This window comes from Gastrolobium bilobum, unplaced genomic scaffold (assembly GCF_033153095.1).
Source record: "Gastrolobium bilobum isolate Gb01-03AN ecotype WA unplaced genomic scaffold, APGP_CSIRO_Gbil_v1 utg1487, whole genome shotgun sequence".
Classification (NCBI taxonomy): domain Eukaryota; kingdom Viridiplantae; phylum Streptophyta; class Magnoliopsida; order Fabales; family Fabaceae; genus Gastrolobium; species Gastrolobium bilobum.
The window spans coordinates 228,572-246,618 of record NW_026899081.1 but is presented as its reverse complement, the minus strand read 5'-3'; the positions used below and the strand labels follow the sequence as shown (position 1 = coordinate 246,618).

General features: G+C 31.7%; 2 protein-coding genes across 3 annotated transcripts; one reads left to right on the top strand and one right to left on the bottom strand.

Annotated features, from left to right (window-relative positions):
• Positions 1-384: 384 nt before the first annotated feature.
• Positions 385-6,205, bottom strand: LOC133287062 (uncharacterized). Of its 2 annotated transcripts, none has more exons than XM_061484615.1 (11): positions 6,042-6,205; positions 5,871-5,947; positions 5,607-5,712; positions 5,276-5,374; positions 5,113-5,178; positions 4,888-5,004; positions 4,215-4,289; positions 3,332-3,434; positions 1,967-2,014; positions 982-1,103; positions 385-863 (listed from the first exon to the last, which is right to left on the bottom strand). In XM_061484615.1, exons 1-11 carry the CDS (start codon positions 6,123-6,125, stop codon positions 762-764), a joined length of 999 nt encoding a protein of 332 aa, XP_061340599.1. In that variant the 5' UTR covers positions 6,126-6,205; the 3' UTR covers positions 385-761. The 2 variants fall into 2 exon arrangements, with proteins under 2 accessions (XP_061340599.1, XP_061340600.1); XM_061484616.1 differs by having other exon boundaries at positions 4,909-5,004.
• Positions 6,206-15,856: 9,651 nt separating this feature from the next.
• LOC133287033 (B-box zinc finger protein 20-like) lies at positions 15,857-17,411 on the top strand. Its single transcript, XM_061484583.1, has 3 exons — positions 15,857-16,042; positions 16,280-16,654; positions 17,145-17,411. The coding sequence occupies exons 1-3, from the start codon at positions 15,857-15,859 to the stop codon at positions 17,409-17,411; spliced, it is 828 nt and encodes a 275-aa protein (XP_061340567.1).
• Positions 17,412-18,047: the final 636 nt, after the last annotated feature.

Below are 18,047 nucleotides of genomic sequence, written 5' to 3'. Positions count from 1 at the left end.
TAGCTGTTGGAGTACTTGCTATCTCCAAAAAAGAAAAAAGAAAAAAAGAATAAAGAATAAAGAAAAGGATTTCTTGTGATCGGATATTAAATTTACACGGTATTATAGATCTAACAGCCATATACTTAAGCTACAACACTTTCCTATGAGTTGTATAATGTATATGTGAACTGGAATTGGATCCTCCGCAATTTTATTTATAAAAAAAAAAACTTCACGTGAAAGTTCTTCAGATATATTTTTCATTAATATTCTGTTATGTTTTGGTTCAAATTTCATACTGTTCAAACAAAACTGCAAATGATCCCTTTCCGAGTGGAATAATAGATCAGCTACTCTTTGTTGTCACCAACTCAAAGGAATTGCAATTCATTTGCAGGTCCATATTCATATGTTAATAACAAAAAAAAGGAATAGTTTATTGCCATTTTCTAGGAATTACAATATATACAATAAACAATATATATATATATATACACACACACACACATTCAATTTTTGGCTACAGAAGATATTACTTAAACTAAAACCGGCTGCACAAAACTAGCTGAAGGTAGCCAGATGCAGTTCTGAAGGCCAATCGCCGAATCCGTGCGGTAATTGCTACCTGCTCGAAGATATGATCATCTACATATCTCCATCTCACTGTGTAGTAGCTTGATCTGCTCTACAAATAATAAATCACTTCTAGCATCATGCAGAATATTGCTATGGCTTATGACATTGCAACTGCCAAGCCCATCTTCTGGTATGAAGAAATGCTATTGGGGTTTCCCCTGAAGCACTTGAACAATCTCCTCTGCTCTAGTTTCGATGCCTTTCAGGTACTCTGTCAGAATCCGCTGTTGGTAAGAACCTCCCTCCTTTGTTTTTCAGCCGCGGTTAGTGAGGAGAAAGAGCATGGACAAATCAAAGGAACAACATCAGTTAAGAAGAATTAAAAACAATAACCAAATGAATAAAAGCATGGTTTTGTCTCACAGTTCTAATCAAAGTGCGCTCAATTCGTTTCTTCAAGACAGCATAGAGCTCCTCTGGTGAAATATCCCCAGCACCAATTGTCAATCCATTGATCAAAATATTGTTCCATTCTTCTTCAGGAGCTGCAAGGGACCAAAAAGGGTTTATCACTGATGCAAGTTATGCGACGACAGTTGCAGATAAAAGGTGGCACACTATTAATCTAGATTAGATAAACACAAAAAAGATAAACCGCCCCTGCATTGAAACTTCAGGGTATGTAGCAGAGTGTTACATTTGTCCAGGGCCCAGGGACCATAACCAAAAGCTGTAATATTGGAAATAGTAGTTTTACCGATTTGGTTTGCTAAAATCCCTTTCATATAGACTAGTCTCTAGTGACTCCTAATCAGAAGTCCTATTAGTTTTCAGGAGGTTATTGTTCATCTAATCAGAAATTATATGTACAACTATGACTGACATTTTTCATTATTTACACACCGATTCAACTTGTTTTAACTTTCAAATTTATCAAACCAATTGAAATGAACAATCCATAAAAAGATATATCTAGAAAAATGAAACCTTGCGTTGGGTTTAAACCGGTTCAGCAAGAAAACCGAACCGAACCTTGCTCACCACCAATGGTGGACCTAGGATTTTTTATGATGAGTGGCAAAAATAAAACATCAAAGTTACAAGTGTTATTAAGATTAATGGGAGGAGTTGACTACTACAAATACATTCAATGAAATATCAGAAATTCCTTTTCATTCTTCTTCATTGCCCCTCCCCTATGTCCACCCTTGCTCACCCCTACTTGGTACCCTTCACAAGAGCACCACTATTACATTAATAAAGAGGATGAAAATAAAACAAGAGAAGTTAAACCCAAATTTGAAAATTCGGAAGTAATTCTTTCTCAAGAACCAGTGATATAATTCTTATATCAAATTTACAACTAGATGCTTTTCTATGACATAAAAGATTAGGATGATAAAGGCACCTTGGATTACGGTTTCAAGTAATTGCTCATCCTTCAAAACTTCCTTTCCTGCAATAAGAATGGAGTAATCTTCCAAATTAAAAACAAAAATTCAATATTTGTGCCATCCGACAAGGATATGTTGACTAGCAAGAAGCCAAGAAGACAATGATAAGATGAAAAGCTTAATGTTTAAGACTTTGTTTTCTATACACCAAAGGGCAAACCTCTGGCGCACGAGGCTCTCCAACTTGCGAGGGACAATTATATGCAGCCATAACTTAATATTTTTGCAAAGAGACTATTTCTCAAACTCAGGCCCATGACCTTCCGATCACAAGAAACAACTTTACCGCTGCTCCAAGGTTCGCCCTCTTTTGTTTTCTATACACCAGCACTATAAATTGATGTTTTACATAAGCAACTTTATTTCATATATTTTTCTGATAAGCATAGCTCTGTAATCAATGTTAAATAGTGTGATTAATATTACAAAAAAAAAAAATAGTGTGATTAAAACCAACTAACTAAAGGCACTATTTGTTATCAATCATGACGGTTCAATTTTATGTCTGTTGTTGTGATTTTATATAAAATAAACTATTTTAAGAGCACTGATAATAGAACTTTGATTTCTTCATGAAAATATCATGACATTTAGACTACTCGTGTAGTTATTATAATTTCCAACCAGCGTATGAAATAGAAGCTCAGTGCCTACAAAAAATAAAATAAAATCCCAGTAGGTAGGGTTGCCTACATGAATCAAATGACACCATTTGTTTTTTCAAAAACTAAGTTTTTAGAAAGGCCATTTACATCTAAAAGGAACAAGATTTGTTGCCTATAAAAATATCATATACAAAGAGTGAAAGAAAGAAAATGAGATAAAATTACATGTAAACCTTAACCAAAGATACAAAGGGCAAAGAGCAAAATCCGGTACACAAGGTTCCTCAACTTTACGTCGGTAGAGATTAGGTCAATTGTATGTAGCCTTAACTTTGCATTTTTACAAAGAGGTTGTTTCCTAAACTTGAACCCAAGACCATCCGGCCACAAAGGAGCAACCTTACCATTGCTTCAATGCTCGCCGTCAACCTTAACCAAAGATATTAGAAAGAAAATTTTTTTTATAGTTTGACCATAGCAAGTATAATGAAAATCCCTGAATTCAACTTAATTTTGTCAAATTTATTTCCACATTTCCGATTTCCCTATTTTTCTTCTGTTCAATGAAGTAAATATACACATAACTCGAAAGAAAGAAAAAAAGAACTAAATAAAATTAAACAGCTAACCGAACCCTCTCAACGACTACTGTATAAGGTACTCGTCTATTTAAACATAAATTTCATGTATAAGGTACGTTAACTACAAACATACCTTTCATGGCATAACTACGTTTTGAGAGAATGTTGGAAGCATAGAGCTGCAAAACCTTTTGCAACATGGCCTCAAGCCCAGGCTTATCACCATCTTCCTTTGCCTGCTCATTATAGGCAAGATACTGTTGAGTCTTAAATAAGTCATATGCAACGTAATTACAATAGAAAAAGAGAAAAGTGTATCATATATAAAATACAAACCAAACCAAAATAGCAGCCTTTATGCAATATCCCAAAATATATCCCACTAGAACTGGGATTTAATTAGAAATTTCAGCTATACCAAAAATGAATACATACAAGACAAAAATTGTTCTGAAATAGAAGTAGTTGAATGTCCAAAATTAATAAGCCTTATAAATTATCCAAGTTTCTTATACCTCACACACTTGGTATCCTTTTGACATATAGCCATATAGGTAACCAACATGAATTTCAAGGATAATATAAATAGCGGGCAATGTTTTCTGTTACCAAATTATATATTGTCTACTAACAATTGACAATTGAAAATTGTCGTACTTCAAATAAAGGAGAAAAACAGAATCACTTGATGTCTTTTATGATTGGGGAACTAAATTGATGCAAAATTCTTAGGAGGACCAAAATAATGACAACTTTATTTAGAGGACTGAAATAGGGATTTATTTATTAATAAAATGATTCAATTAATTATGTCAAGTCATATTAGACCATTAATCATAAGAAATGAACATAGAAATTCAAAGTTGGTCAACTTTATGTTATTGTAATGGAACTGAAAAGGGAATCCTAAGTAATTAAGAATCGAGAATAGTAACTAATCCAGTATAGTTTCTACTGACAATTGAAAACTATTGTAGGTTAAATAAAAAGCAGCCAAAGCGAAAAAACAGACTCACTTGTCGTAGTTGTGCATTAACTTCGGCAAGGAACCCTTCATCCAGCTGCCCTTCTTGCTCCCTTTGACTTATTTCCTAATGATTATGACTTAAAATTTAAATAGATAGATAAGGCTTGCTGAAAATATACATGAATAACCAAAACAACCCAATGGCAATAAGAATATCTTACCAAAATGGAATCTCTTCATTTAGAAGAGAAGAAAACCACTCCAAAAAAATATAAACATCTGTGATTCTGCAGACAAGTTTATTTTTTCCTTCACAAATGACTGTAGATGCTCGCTTCAATCAAGCTTGCATTAACCTTATTGTTTATTATTGTCGATAGTTATTCACTTATATGGTCTCTTAAATCTTAAATAATTCATTTTTCACAAAACCTGAAGGTGAATCATAGACCCTCTGGAGATGATATGTACATTACAGTTCGTGGTGATTGAAGACTGAAGCATATATCTAATGTTGAGTTTTAGCACAAAGGTAATCCTTGTGACTGAAAATCAAATAGTATGTAAATTTAGCTTAATGTTAACAGGTTGGCACAATTAGTATATTATTGCCCTCTTCACTATATATGGAAGTTCAGAAAAACAACGTGGTTAAATGTATAAGAAAGCCATTCCAATGAAACAGGCCACTCTTGCTAAAATCTTTGAGAAACAAAACTCACCTTTTCCATCAATGTGAGTACCTGAGGATCTCTGGGAGGCCAGGGAATCTCTCCTACATCATCAATCACAGGTTTCAGTACTCCCTTCAGGACATCTGTAGCAGACTCTATCTTTTCCTGCAAAGCAAGTACATAAGAAGAAGATTTTTTGTCAAAAGAAACAATAAAGAAAATCAAGTAACCCATGAACAATGGTCAGTGGCGTGAAGAGGGAGGGAGGGGTACATTAGTCTTATGAACCACGCGATCAACCACACTCATAACCATTGTAGCCAATTCTTCATAATCCTTCTGCACATTAACAAAGTACAAAAGCAAATAGTGCAATGAAAGAACTATATATACATAGACAGACCAAAGAAACATTGTCGGAAATTTAAAAGTGTACTTTATCATCCTCAGACTTGCAAGTATCAGATCTTGCTGCAAGTCGTATCCAAAAGCTTGGATTGAAAGCGAGGATGTTTTCAACAACAAGTTTCTGAAGCTGGTTTACAAAGGAAAACAATACCAATGTTATTGAAAGACTTAATCCAAAATAAATCAATTAATTCAAAAAAATGTGAGTCCTACATCATGAACCGTATCTGCTTCAAAATGTAGTTCAAAGTAAATTGCCAAAAGGAGAGACAACATGAAAAGGAAGGGTAAAATAGAACCCCAAAAATTTTTAAAAAATAAAAATAAATAAAAAATTGGAAAATGATAGAAATTATTACTTGGTGAGGATTAGCTTCCCTGAGCATATCTATGAGCCTATCAATTTCAACAGTCTTCTTAAAAGCTTCCTCGGCTTCTTGATTGACTGCACATATGAAAGTTCTCCTGTTTTTAGATCCAAACACGCCAATTCACTATTTTTGATAGGTTCATTAAAAATTAGAATAGAAAAATAGAAGCGAAAATAAACCTTCACATAAACATGACACGATAGTTATTTGAATAATAATAATCAGTGACAGCGAGCACGAATGGGATACTACCTCCTCGAATTCAAAGGAAACGGTGTGAGCGTGTGCTTCCACAGAATCTGAAACTTCGAATTTGGCAGCAGTGCACCCTGGATTACAGAATAGAGAAGACATGATTAGTGAGTGAGCGAGCGTGATAATGGCTAAACTATAAATACATAACAAAAGAAGAGAAGAAAGAACCAGTGGATGTGGAAGTTGATTAGGAAATGGAGAATAAGTAGGAGCAGAAGCGGAGACACAGAACGCGTTCATTCTCATTCTCATTCTCAGAGTGATAGATAAAAAAATATTTTAGTTTTACGCATCCAATTCTCAGCCATATGCCTCACTGATCACTATCCTGTCCAAGTGTCTCTTCCTTTTTTCTGTGTGTGTTAACATGCATAATATTTTAGATATGCGTACAGATAATTTAAGGTAAAAATATTTAAAAAAATAATTTAATTAGTAGAACATTATTTTACGGATGATAAAAAAATGAGAAAACTATTTCAGCAGTTAGAAAATAATTAAAATATAACGCACAGGTAAAGGTGAAAGTGGGCTGGACTGAGCGAAGCTTTGCCCCAAAAAACTCAAGTATATGCCAAAAACTTTTAATTTGACTTCATACGAGTCTAACTGTTAGTCTGACTTCATCTGTTTATAAAAAAACAAATGGCATAGCGTAACCCGTTAGCATGTTAATTTTTAATTTCCAATCAGAACCGTGAATCAACTTTACAAAATACTCAAATTCTGTTGCTAAACCAAAAATCATAATTTCAACGTCCAAACATAATCATGATCACAATAAAACTCATACAATCTGCATTTAATTCACTTTCAAAAGCAAAATGTTCAAACTAAATAACATATATTTCATCAGATCTAACAAACAAATTCATACTATGTAAATTAAAATAACTACATGAATCCAACAAACACATCATGATGCTTGAAGTAAGTATAACCTCTCCTGAAAACTTTTTAATATATTCATATACACAATCTAACATGTTGAGATCTTGGTTCCTCTTACATAAGAAATAAAGTCATATTTTTATTAAAATATAATCGAATATAATTAAGTTATAAATAATTGCAATTGATTAAATTTATATCTTTTATTTTTTCTTCAAGGCATACTTATTCTATTTTGTTTTATTTAAAATAAATAGTACAATATAGGCCGGCCTGTGGGCTTATAGGCCAGACCTTGTTTTTATTAAACAAGTTTTCTCAAGGCTCAAGCTTGACCTATTTTACGAAATATACTAGGTCAAGTCTGGCATGGCGTAGGCCGAGCCGTAGGTCCCTGTAGGCCGGCCCGGCCCAATTTCACCCCTACTGATACAGGTTTGAAAAAATATTAAAAATTTGATTTAATTATTAAAATATTATGTTAATGGGTGGATTTAAAATACCATAAATAATATTGATGGAAGAAATTAGAGTATTGATAAAAAAAATTAAATAAATAAATACATTTTTTAATAAAATAATTAAAAATAAAAATTAGCAACTTTTAAAATATTTGTTAAAATTAAAAAGAAAAGTAACTACTGAAAAAAAAAAATATGTGCGAACATCATTTTATTTTTAAAATAAAAACTAAAATTTATTATATTAGAACAGATATTTTATTGACCGTACAGAAATAAGTTGAGGGCCCAAAAAGCAGCAGCTTTGATAGCAATAGATGTTTGGGCCTAGGCCCAAGAAAGGAAAATTAGGAACCCAACGCAACAATATTAATAACAGTAACCTACGAAGTACTGACACTTCAAAAATTCTGACGTGTCTTGTCTGACACTTTTCGACACTCTCGGATCGACACTCCAACATATGTTATAGAAATTCAAAAAAAAGTTCAAAAGTTGAGTTTTTAGTTTCAACTATTAGATTCGTTGTATTCCGATTACCATTGTATTGAATTTAATATAAATATTTGGGATATCTTGTGTGTTTTTGCAAAATTTATGAATATTATAAGATTAAATTTATTTTTTTGTTAAATTATTGAATATTAAATATAATATTCACTACATAAATTAAAAATATTATTTAATATCAAAACGTGTCGAAATCTAACATTTTTTAGAATTAACATGTCAGAGTGTCGTATTGTATCGTGTCTCGTGTCGATATCAGTGCTACTAGGGGTGTTCATCAACCGATCCAAACCGCGGTGACCGAACCAAAAAACCGATAACCGAATAAACCGAAAATCGAAAAATTAAAAACCGAAAAAAAATCGCAAATTTTAATTGGATTGGATCGGTTTTTGGATGGGTTGATGAAAACCGTTCCAATCCAAATTGATCCAATATATTAATTCCCCTCTACCTACTTGGGTCTTTCCCCAATCATAGCCAAAAATTTCTAAACCCAAAACCTATTAAGCCATCAACTAAGCCCAAGAAAAAATCTAGTCACATCTTATTAACAAAATTTTATCTTTGTAGAGCTTCGTATTTCATTGCCCCCCAAAAATAAACTATCTTATAGTTTACTAATGCTTTTGTATTTCAAAAAAAAAATTACAAAGCCAATATATACAAAATATGTTATTTGTATAATAATCATGAAATAAATTTTAGGATTTCCAAAAAATCGAAAACCGATCCAATCCAAACCGAAAAAAATTGGATTGGATCGGATTTGAAAAAAATTCCAAACCAAATGGATGATTATATGATCAAACCGAAGGATTGGATCAGATAATTTTTCCTTTTAAAACCGATCCAATCCATACCGCGAACACCCATAGGTCCTACATAGACAGTAACAACATTAATAAGCTCATTATTTTCTTTTTTACACCAACTTTAGTTATATTTTTTATGTGAGTAAGCTTCTTCAATATCTTTACAAGTTTCGACTTTTTAATTGTGCTATCTAATTATTTCTACAACCGACAGACATAACTGGTTAGACGTAGGCCCAAAGCGATAATTAACACTGCGTGGCCTTCACTTTCACATTTGTAGCCAACACTAGTAATCGATATCATGCCTAGTTGGAAATGTAAAATGCATCCTAAATTAAGACAATAATAATAATTACCTTCGCATTTTTTTTCTTCTTCTTCCAAACATAAATATTCTACATATAGAAAGACAAAAGGCAAGTTGATCGAGCACATTCAGTAGCTTGGCTGGCGAAAAGAAGCTACAAGAAAACATTGATGGCGGTGGGGTCATGACATTTACGAGGCCGAGCCATCATGTCTTCGTCCTGTTTGGAGCACCTGATAAAGAAGATAGGATATGATAATTTATCATATTCTACTCTTATCTCTTGTTTGGTAGGTCAATAGGATATGATTAGCTTATCTTATTATCTCATTTTATCATATTCAATACATGATTTCTTATCCTATGGGGGGAGCTGGGTTAGAATTCAACAGAATAGGATATCAATATTGGATACTCAATATATCCTCACGCTACCCAATATATCCACACGCTACCCAATGTATTTGTATTTATTGCATTATATTTTGTTTTTTAATTTCTTTCACTTTTCTCCTTCTACATAATCTTATAAGATTGCTAATCAGGTGCTCATCAAGTACATGACATGATATAGGCTTATCAGCCTCATATCATCTCCTACCCTAATCAGCCCCATATCATATCCTACTCTTATCCTATTTTGTCCATCAAACTAGCCCTAAATATTCCATATACTCTCATCTCATGTACCCATGAAATATGCAACTCGCGGAGCAAAGCTTCTGACTATGAAAACCTATTCAACTTTTATAATTTGCAGACTTAACTCACATCTATATATGTACATTCTACACATGATTCTTGAGTCCCTATGGCCTCCTCTCCTGCGTAATGGTTGGAACATTTGTGTCTAGCTATAAGATCAACTTATTATATCCATGTAAAATACAAAGTTTTACATTAATTTTTAGTTATTTATCCACATATTCAATGACTCACACCATTAATAAATTGAAATCCTTACATATGAATGATATCAATGGACAAAAATTGAAAATATATCTTACATTATTGTAAACTGATTCTATTCCATCTATATATATTAATATTGGAGTTGACCATATCTTTTATCTTGCAAACCTAAGATATTTATAAAAGAACTACAACTTTTTTTTTTTTTTTACATTATCCACTACTACAATAACTGTAAGTTAATCTGACTCTAAATTATTCAAATCTGCTAAAGTCAACTAACTTATTTGCAGCAATTCGTGCGTGATTTTTAATGTCACTATATCTTGCCTCTCATATCCTTACGAAGCTTAAACTCCGGCCCAGACTTAACGCCACCGGTTGAATTTCGTCGTCATTCGAGATGTTATATTAAACGTTGGACAAATAGATTGGGTTAATGAGATTAACAAAAACTAATTCGAGAAAAGTAGTATAAAACTTTTTTGTGTTAGAAATTCAAGGAAGACATCAAAATTTTGGAATTAAATTATAGAGTAAATATTCTTTTAGATCCCTAACAAAAATTACAATCCCCACTTTATTTTCTTACAAAAAAAAAATAGTTATCTGGTCCCTATGAAATTTAAAGTGGACTCATCTTAATCCTCTTGAGAGTATAATGTGGGTCTTTTTTGAATTTGTGAGGGATCACAATTTCAACTAAATGGATTCATTTTGAATTTCTTAGGGACCTCGAGATTAATTATTTTTTGTAAGGGATTAAAATAGGACCATATTTTTTGTTAGGAACCAAAAGATATTTACTCTAAATTATAAATAGAATGAATAGAGTGAAAACGTGGCCGAATCAATAGAGAATCTGATGGAGGAACTCATAAATTCTTGAGTAATACGTTTGAGTTTATTATGTGCCCTTTCTTAAAAAGTAATGACTTTTGAGTTAAAGAATAATGACTTTTTAACTTTTCTTTTTTCTATTTTGGGCCCCACCATAAAATTAGAAATAAGAATTGTAAAATTTACATTACAAATTCCAAAATTCATTCATCCGAATAACTTAATTTATCTAAGATCACTTAGTAAAGCTACTTCTGAAAACAACTTAAAATATAATTAATGACGACTTTAATATTTTATAATGAATGTAAATAAGTTATCTATTTTCACTCGCAAAATGACGTCGTTTTAGTTTAAAAAATTATAATAAGAAAGATTATTATAACCCTGAAATAAATTAGAATTACAAAAATAACTTAATTTTCGCCTCAAAATGATGTCGTTTTGGATTCAATATAAATAAATTATCTACATTAATCGTAGAAAAAACGAGTCATTAATGATATATATAGTTCTACATATTAAGTAAATATTTAACATTTTCATTTTTTTTTAGTGCTGACTCCCGTTCTCTTTTCCATCTCACATCCAGTTGGAAACTAACTAAATGTTCTGCTCCTATTTGAACATAGAAAATGCTTACTTGGACTCTTTCCATACGTTTATCACCCTTATGAACACAATGCTTTCGTTATTGGTGCTTAAGAATTCTGCTACACTGAAAAGATAAAGTTGTGCCCTATTAATAACTATAATTTTTAGCTTAACGATAATTAGTAAATGCAGGATCTAATTATATGCTTGTAAAATTATTAGTGCGATCACACTCCATAAATACTACTTGTATCAAAACCTCATCCATGTGAGGAAGTTCACTAAAATTCGTCATGATTAAAAGTACAATGTTTTATTATCTTCTATTACCTTAATTTGCATAATTTTTTTTTAACCTCTTATAATCTCATATGTTTTTTATGAACTAATTCGGAATTCGGGATGGATGTATGATTAAGACTTTAAACTCTTCAAAGATAATACTGAAGAAGATTAAATACATACTATCACTTCTATCTCCCTAACTCTCGTATGTCAACTAAACTATTATAATTTGGTAACCTATTTATCTTTTACAATATCGTGTTTGAAAGATTCTCAAACTAGCTAGATCACGTGTATGCAGTATGAAAAAAGTGTTTTTTGTCGTCTAGTTTGGCCGACTAATCAGTTCCCATTTTGGTTCTTGCACTTTCCAATTTTGATTGAGTGCGTTCTCATTTGGTCAATTATTATATGATCAAAGCGAAGAGCAAAGTCTGCACCAACCACGTTTAGAAATTTGTTTTTAATAAAGAATGAAATCCACGACGAAAAAGTTGAAATTAAAACAGAAAGTAAGGTCGATGATCACTGCTCAGGACAAGCATCATCATCATATTGTTCACTTTTATGTCTTCCCTCAGAAATGTAACAAGGAAGCTTCATAAACACTACCCGCATATATAACAGTAGTGAATTAGTCTAGACTCATGACAACTACTAACTATATAATGAAAGAGTTTGACCGTTACAAATATAACTTCGTGGAAATTGACTGATGCTTTTACATATTTTATGAAGGAAAAATATGAGAAGAGTTTGAGAGTGGGGGCTGATATTTTGACAAAAGCAGCTTTCTTTACATTGATAAAGGTCCTTTTTGAGGTAAGGTTAGGCCGGCAAAATGGGCTGAGCCCGCCGGGCTGGCCCGCCCCGCCTGCCAAATGGGGCGGGCTGGGTTGAGTCTTTCAACCCACCAGCCCGCCAAACCCGCCCCGCCAAACCCGCCAGCCCATATGGGTCAGCCCGCCAAGTCATTTTTTTTTTTTTTAGGTTACCCAATTGTTATGTAGCTCCGTATCTTAGATTTCTCTGCTTGCAAGTGGCTTTTTTGAATTGTTGTGGACTGCTCATACAACACTTTGTTACTTGTTTTGTTATTCTATTTTATCCTGATATGATTTTATTTTTTTATTATTATTTTTGGATTGAAAGATGCATATTTATATGCAGATTATTAAACACTGATCTTCTTGGTTTCATAAGCACATTAGGATTTTATACAGATTTTTATGCTTTTATGCAGATTTTTTTATGTGATTTTATGCAGAATTTAATTTTTTGTATTTTATTTTTTTATTTTTTTATTTTAGGCGGGCTGGCCCGTAGCCCGCCAGCCCACTCATAAAACGGGCCGGGTTACTCAATTCAACCCATTTTTTCAAAACGGGCCGGGACGGGCCAGCCCATTTTGGGCGGGCTAGCGGCGGGCCGGGGCGGGCCGGGGCGGGCTGGCCCATATTGCCAGCCCTAGGTAAGGTGCATCACCATAATTAGGGGTGTTAAACAAATCAGGGGTCTTTGGCTTGATTCGTGAAAGCATGAGTTTATATGACTAAAATTGGTTATTGAAATTAGGCTTGGACTTGTATAAAAACTCGTTTAATAAAAAGGTTCATACTCCAATTTAAAAGTTCGACCTCAGAGCCTCTAAGGCTAGCCTAGTATATTTATTTTTATTTTATATTTTTTATACTACTTGTAATAACCTTTACTTTCTCCTCAATCCATTTCACCTTATTTTATTGGTTAAATAGACTTTTCGAATAATTTTGTTTTATATTATGATGATTGGATATACATTGAATATAAGAATATTTATGGAATTACTAGTGCTGGAAAAAAATTTGTTATCTTATTTTTTTTTAACAGGCTAAATAAGACTTTTATTTTTTATAAATAAATCAAACCACATGCCGATAATTATATTCATAACAGATAAATGGTTTGGTCAGACTGACACATTTAAATATAAACTTAGCTTTTTAAAACCAAAATCCAGTTCGGCTCGGTCCGTTAACACCCCTAACCATAATTGCTGGTTTAGAATGTTACAATATGATTAAGAAAAACGTGAGCTTTACGTTAGAACATTTTCAATACACCTTTCAGACATTATGTCCTATTTGAAATCTGTCGCGAAAAAGGGTTTTTTTTTTTTATCTTCAGAAAAAAAATATAAATAAAAAAATGCTTAATAAGATCTGTTTCGTGAAAAAAAAATTATAACTACTTTTTTATTTTTAAAATCAAATTTATAGAATATATCTGAGTTATTTTTATTTTGTATTTTGAATTTTAATTTTTTTTTAAAAATAAAAATACCTATTTAACTAACTATTCTTAAAAATCATGTGAAACATCATTTTCCTCTTTTATAAAATTTAAGGTCAATCGGTTGACGGCTTATGTTTCTTCAGTTTGTCCCTCTTCCAAAAATATGCATGAACATGAAAAGAAAGAAATAAAGTTTCCGTTATATATATATATATATATATATATATATATATATATATATATATATATATATATATATATGAGGTAAGATCTTTTGACACCGGTGTCAAATTTCAATTTTGACACCTCATCTCAGAACTGTTAGATCAAACAAAATCAATGACTCTGATTTGCAAACATGTGATACCATTGATCTTTTTTGATCTAACAGCTCTGAGATGAGGTGTCAAAATTAAAATTTGACACCGGTGTCAAAAGATCCTACCTCTATATATATATATATATATATATATATATATATATATATATATATATATATATATACGGGGTTTACATTTATTATTTAACATGACACAACAAACTTTCCTACACACACAACATTTTGTGGGGCTCACACTTTTTGAAGAAAAAAAAAGAAATTACGGCACGTAAAACGAATCTCTATAACATTACATAATCATTTTTCCTACGACATAACTCTTATAAAACCCTATATATATATGGTTTAGTTTTTCTAGAATCAATGTAGATAACTTATTTACATTAATTATCTACATTGAGCCCAAAACGACGTCGTTTTGAGGCGAAAATCAAAGTATTTTTGTAATTATAATTTATTTTAAGATTATAATAATCTTTTTTATTATAATTTTTTAATTTTATAAACCAAAATAACGTCGTTTTGAGAGCGAATGTAAATAACTTATCTATATTCGCTGTAGAAACATTAAATCCATATATATATATATATATATATATATATAAGAATCATGTTGCATGAATTCCTGAAACAAAAAAATAATTAATGTATTATAGGTAGTACATAGTTATAAAAGGTATAATTTTTTTTTAATATTATAACTATGTATTATTCATAATACATAGTAATTTTTTTTACAAAATGTCATGCAACAGGACATTCGAGAAACCCATATATATATATATAAATATATCTTCGAAAACTTCATTCTTTCCATGTTCATGTATATATATTTATAAGAATATAAGTGACCTAAGCAGAAGAAATTCAATTTCTCAATTATAATTGTAAAAAAATAATTATTTAACTCTTGCAATATGAATTTTAAACATTTTTTATAGATTAATTTAAAATTTTAAAAATAAGAAAAAATTAAAATAATTATAACTGATAACAAATTGATCAAGGAGAAAATAATTAAAATAAAATAAAATAAAAATATACCTAAATCTCAAAAGAACTTACAGATATTTGCATTAAAAGTTTTTGAAAATTAGGCATTGAAGTTATTGTTGACATAAGTATAGAGGCTATGAGAAGGAAGCTTGGGTCTCAAAAAATTATTGCATTTCTTCCCCCTCCCTTCCCTCTCTCTATAGTGATTATTAATGTTCAAGCCCAAGATAAAAAAAACTGTAGCGTTTGAATCAATAAAGGAGGAAGATCAATGCAAGCCATGCCGCATCCAAATAGAATAATAGCCAAAAAAATAAAAAAGCCAACTTGCTCACTCCCTCTTCACTCAAAGTAAGAAAATACACCAAATGGTAGTAGCTCAGTTGGAGCATGGGAACTAAGCAGGTGGGGTGAGAGTATGTGTTTGAATCTCTCTAATATTATCTTTGGGAGAGATTTAAAGTCTTAATCCTGGACCCGTCCCAAATCGAATTAGTTGCGAAGCAATGAACCGATCGGAATATTTAAAAAAAATAAAATAAGAAAATACATGTGGAGAGAGAAAAGAGATAGCTATGGCAATATTCATCCATAAAATACACTTTAATACCCCTGACCTTAGCTGTTTTCCCTGGACCATGATGCTTATACGCCCATAATTCTTTTGTCCTCTTCCCCTTGCCTTCAAAACCAACTTCTCCAACATTCATGAACCAAATTCAACTACCAAGACACAAACAAAGCAAAAGCAAGAGATGAAGATACAGTGTGATGTGTGTCACAAAGAGGAAGCCTCTGTGTTCTGTCCTTCAGATGAAGCAGCTCTCTGCCATGGTTGTGATCACACTATCCACCATGCCAACAAGCTCGCAGGCAAACACAAACGTTTCTCTCTGCACCCCCCCACATCCAAAGACACCCCTCTTTGTGATATCTGCCATGTACTCACTCACTCCTCCTCTTTTCCTTACCTATTCCCAAACCATATATACGATTCAAAAATGTGGTCTTTCATTTGTTAGTTTAAATTGATTGACTAAAAAAACTAGTAGTATTTTTTTTTATATTATTCACTAATTCATCAATTACTCTATTAGTCTGATTTGATTCGAGCACTAACTATCAAATTTTAACACTGTCCGAACTCGAGACAAAAACTAATAGTAATTTTGTTGCAGGAGAGGCATGCATATCTATTTTGCCAAGAAGACAGAACAATACTTTGTAGAGAATGTGACATTCGTATCCATGGAGCCAATGAACATACCCAGAAGCACAATAGGTTTTTTCTCACTGCCGTAAAGCTTTCAGACACAAAATCATTATCATTCACTGGCTCTGAAGTAACAACTTCTCGTTCAAAAGAAAACAGACCAAGTTCATTTTCAAATGAAAATATTAGTTCTTCTCGCATGGTTGAAGTCAACATGGGTTGCGACTCGGGTAATTCAGTTTCAACAAACAGCATTTCTGAATACTTGATTGACACAATTCCCGGTTACTGCATGGAAGACCTTCTTGATGCTTCATTTGCACTTAATGGTTTCTACAAGGTTGGCCATAGCACTCCTTACTTTTCTTTTCTTTCTTTTTTTTATTATTTACTCTATTAGTTCGATTTGAGTATTGTCGTACGGATATTCTACTAAGACCATTCTTTTGAGTTCACTTTTTGTGCAGTTCAGATAAGTTATCGGCAGTAAGTCGCCTAATACGTCGTTTTGGGACGGAAATTGTGGTATTTTTATAATTTTAATTTATTTTAGATTATAATAGTCTTTATATTTATAATTTTTTAAGATTTCAATATCAAAACGACGTCGTTTTGGGAATAAATACAGATAACTTATCTGCCTGCAGAAACATTTTTCCTTTTTTTTTTTGTTACTCGAACTCGAAATATTTAATTGAGATAAACATGCTCCTTACAACTTGAACCTAGACTTGTTGGTAGAACATACTAAGTTGGGAGACAGAGAAAGTCTTATTTTTCATCTGATATGTAACAAAATTGAATTGGTTGGTTTGTTGTTGTTGTTTCAGGATTATGATTACCAATCAGCGTTTCAAGACCAAGATTTTCAAGTTAGCATGTGTTCGTTTCCAATGCAAGCGTGGGTACCACAATCACAACTTAACACTTCGAATCTTACCCAGAATGATTCTTTTGTTGGAGTTAAGGAAGTGCCAAAAGCCAAAGCTGCCGAAGGATACTCGAATTGGAGATATAATAATGGCTACACTTCCCACTCAGTTCCTAGTCCTTCAATTAGTCCTTCTTTTATCAAAAAATGTAGACGCTTTCGTTAATCAACTATTTGGAAAATATCCCCTTTTGTTTTCAGCATTTCTTTACTAATTATATGTGTTTCCTTTTAGTTCTCTCGATTTGCAAACTTTTTCTCATCTAAGACTGGCTCTGAGCCTCTTCTTTTCATTAGCAGGATCCCAAGATTTCTTTTTCTGATAGTATTTTTGTGATTGTATAAAGAATTTAAAGTTTCTAAAATTACTTTAAATAAATTTATCTAATGTTCATAAAAATACATACAAAAAAATATATTAGATCTATGTAAAGATAAGGGAGAGAAAAAAAACAAAGACCCCATAAACTTTTATATATTTTGATGAATATTAAATAAAGTTATTTAAATAATTTTAAAAACTTTTAACCTTTATATAAAATATTAATTTTTTGTGAGAGAGTAACAAAAAGCAAAAACACTCTTAATTTTTTTTATTAGACATAAACTTAAAAATTAAAACTAATATTGAAGTTAAACGCGTATCAACATATATAGCCAACACCTTTTAACATATTATATGTAGGGTTCGTTTTTTCTTTTTCTACAATCAATGATAGATAATTTATTTATATTAAGCCCAAAACAATATTATTTTGAGGTGAAAATTAAGGTATTTTTATAATTATAATTTATTTCAGAG

Coding starts and splice junctions, on each gene's coding strand:
- LOC133287062 (XM_061484615.1), bottom strand. CDS start 6,125: ATGAGAATGAGAATGAACGCGTTCTGTGTCTCCGCTTCTGCTCCTACT. Junction 2,015..3,331: donor ACGTAGTTATGCCATGAAAG/GTATGTTTGTAG, acceptor TTCTTATTGCAG/GAAAGGAAGTTTTGAAGGAT. Junction 1,104..1,966: donor ACTTGAAACCGTAATCCAAG/GTGCCTTTATCA, acceptor GGTCCCTTGCAG/CTCCTGAAGAAGAATGGAAC.
- LOC133287033 (XM_061484583.1), top strand. CDS start 15,857: ATGAAGATACAGTGTGATGTGTGTCACAAAGAGGAAGCCTCTGTGTTC. Junction 16,043..16,279: donor CTCTTTGTGATATCTGCCAT/GTACTCACTCAC, acceptor ATTTTGTTGCAG/GAGAGGCATGCATATCTATT. Junction 16,655..17,144: donor CACTTAATGGTTTCTACAAG/GTTGGCCATAGC, acceptor TTGTTGTTTCAG/GATTATGATTACCAATCAGC.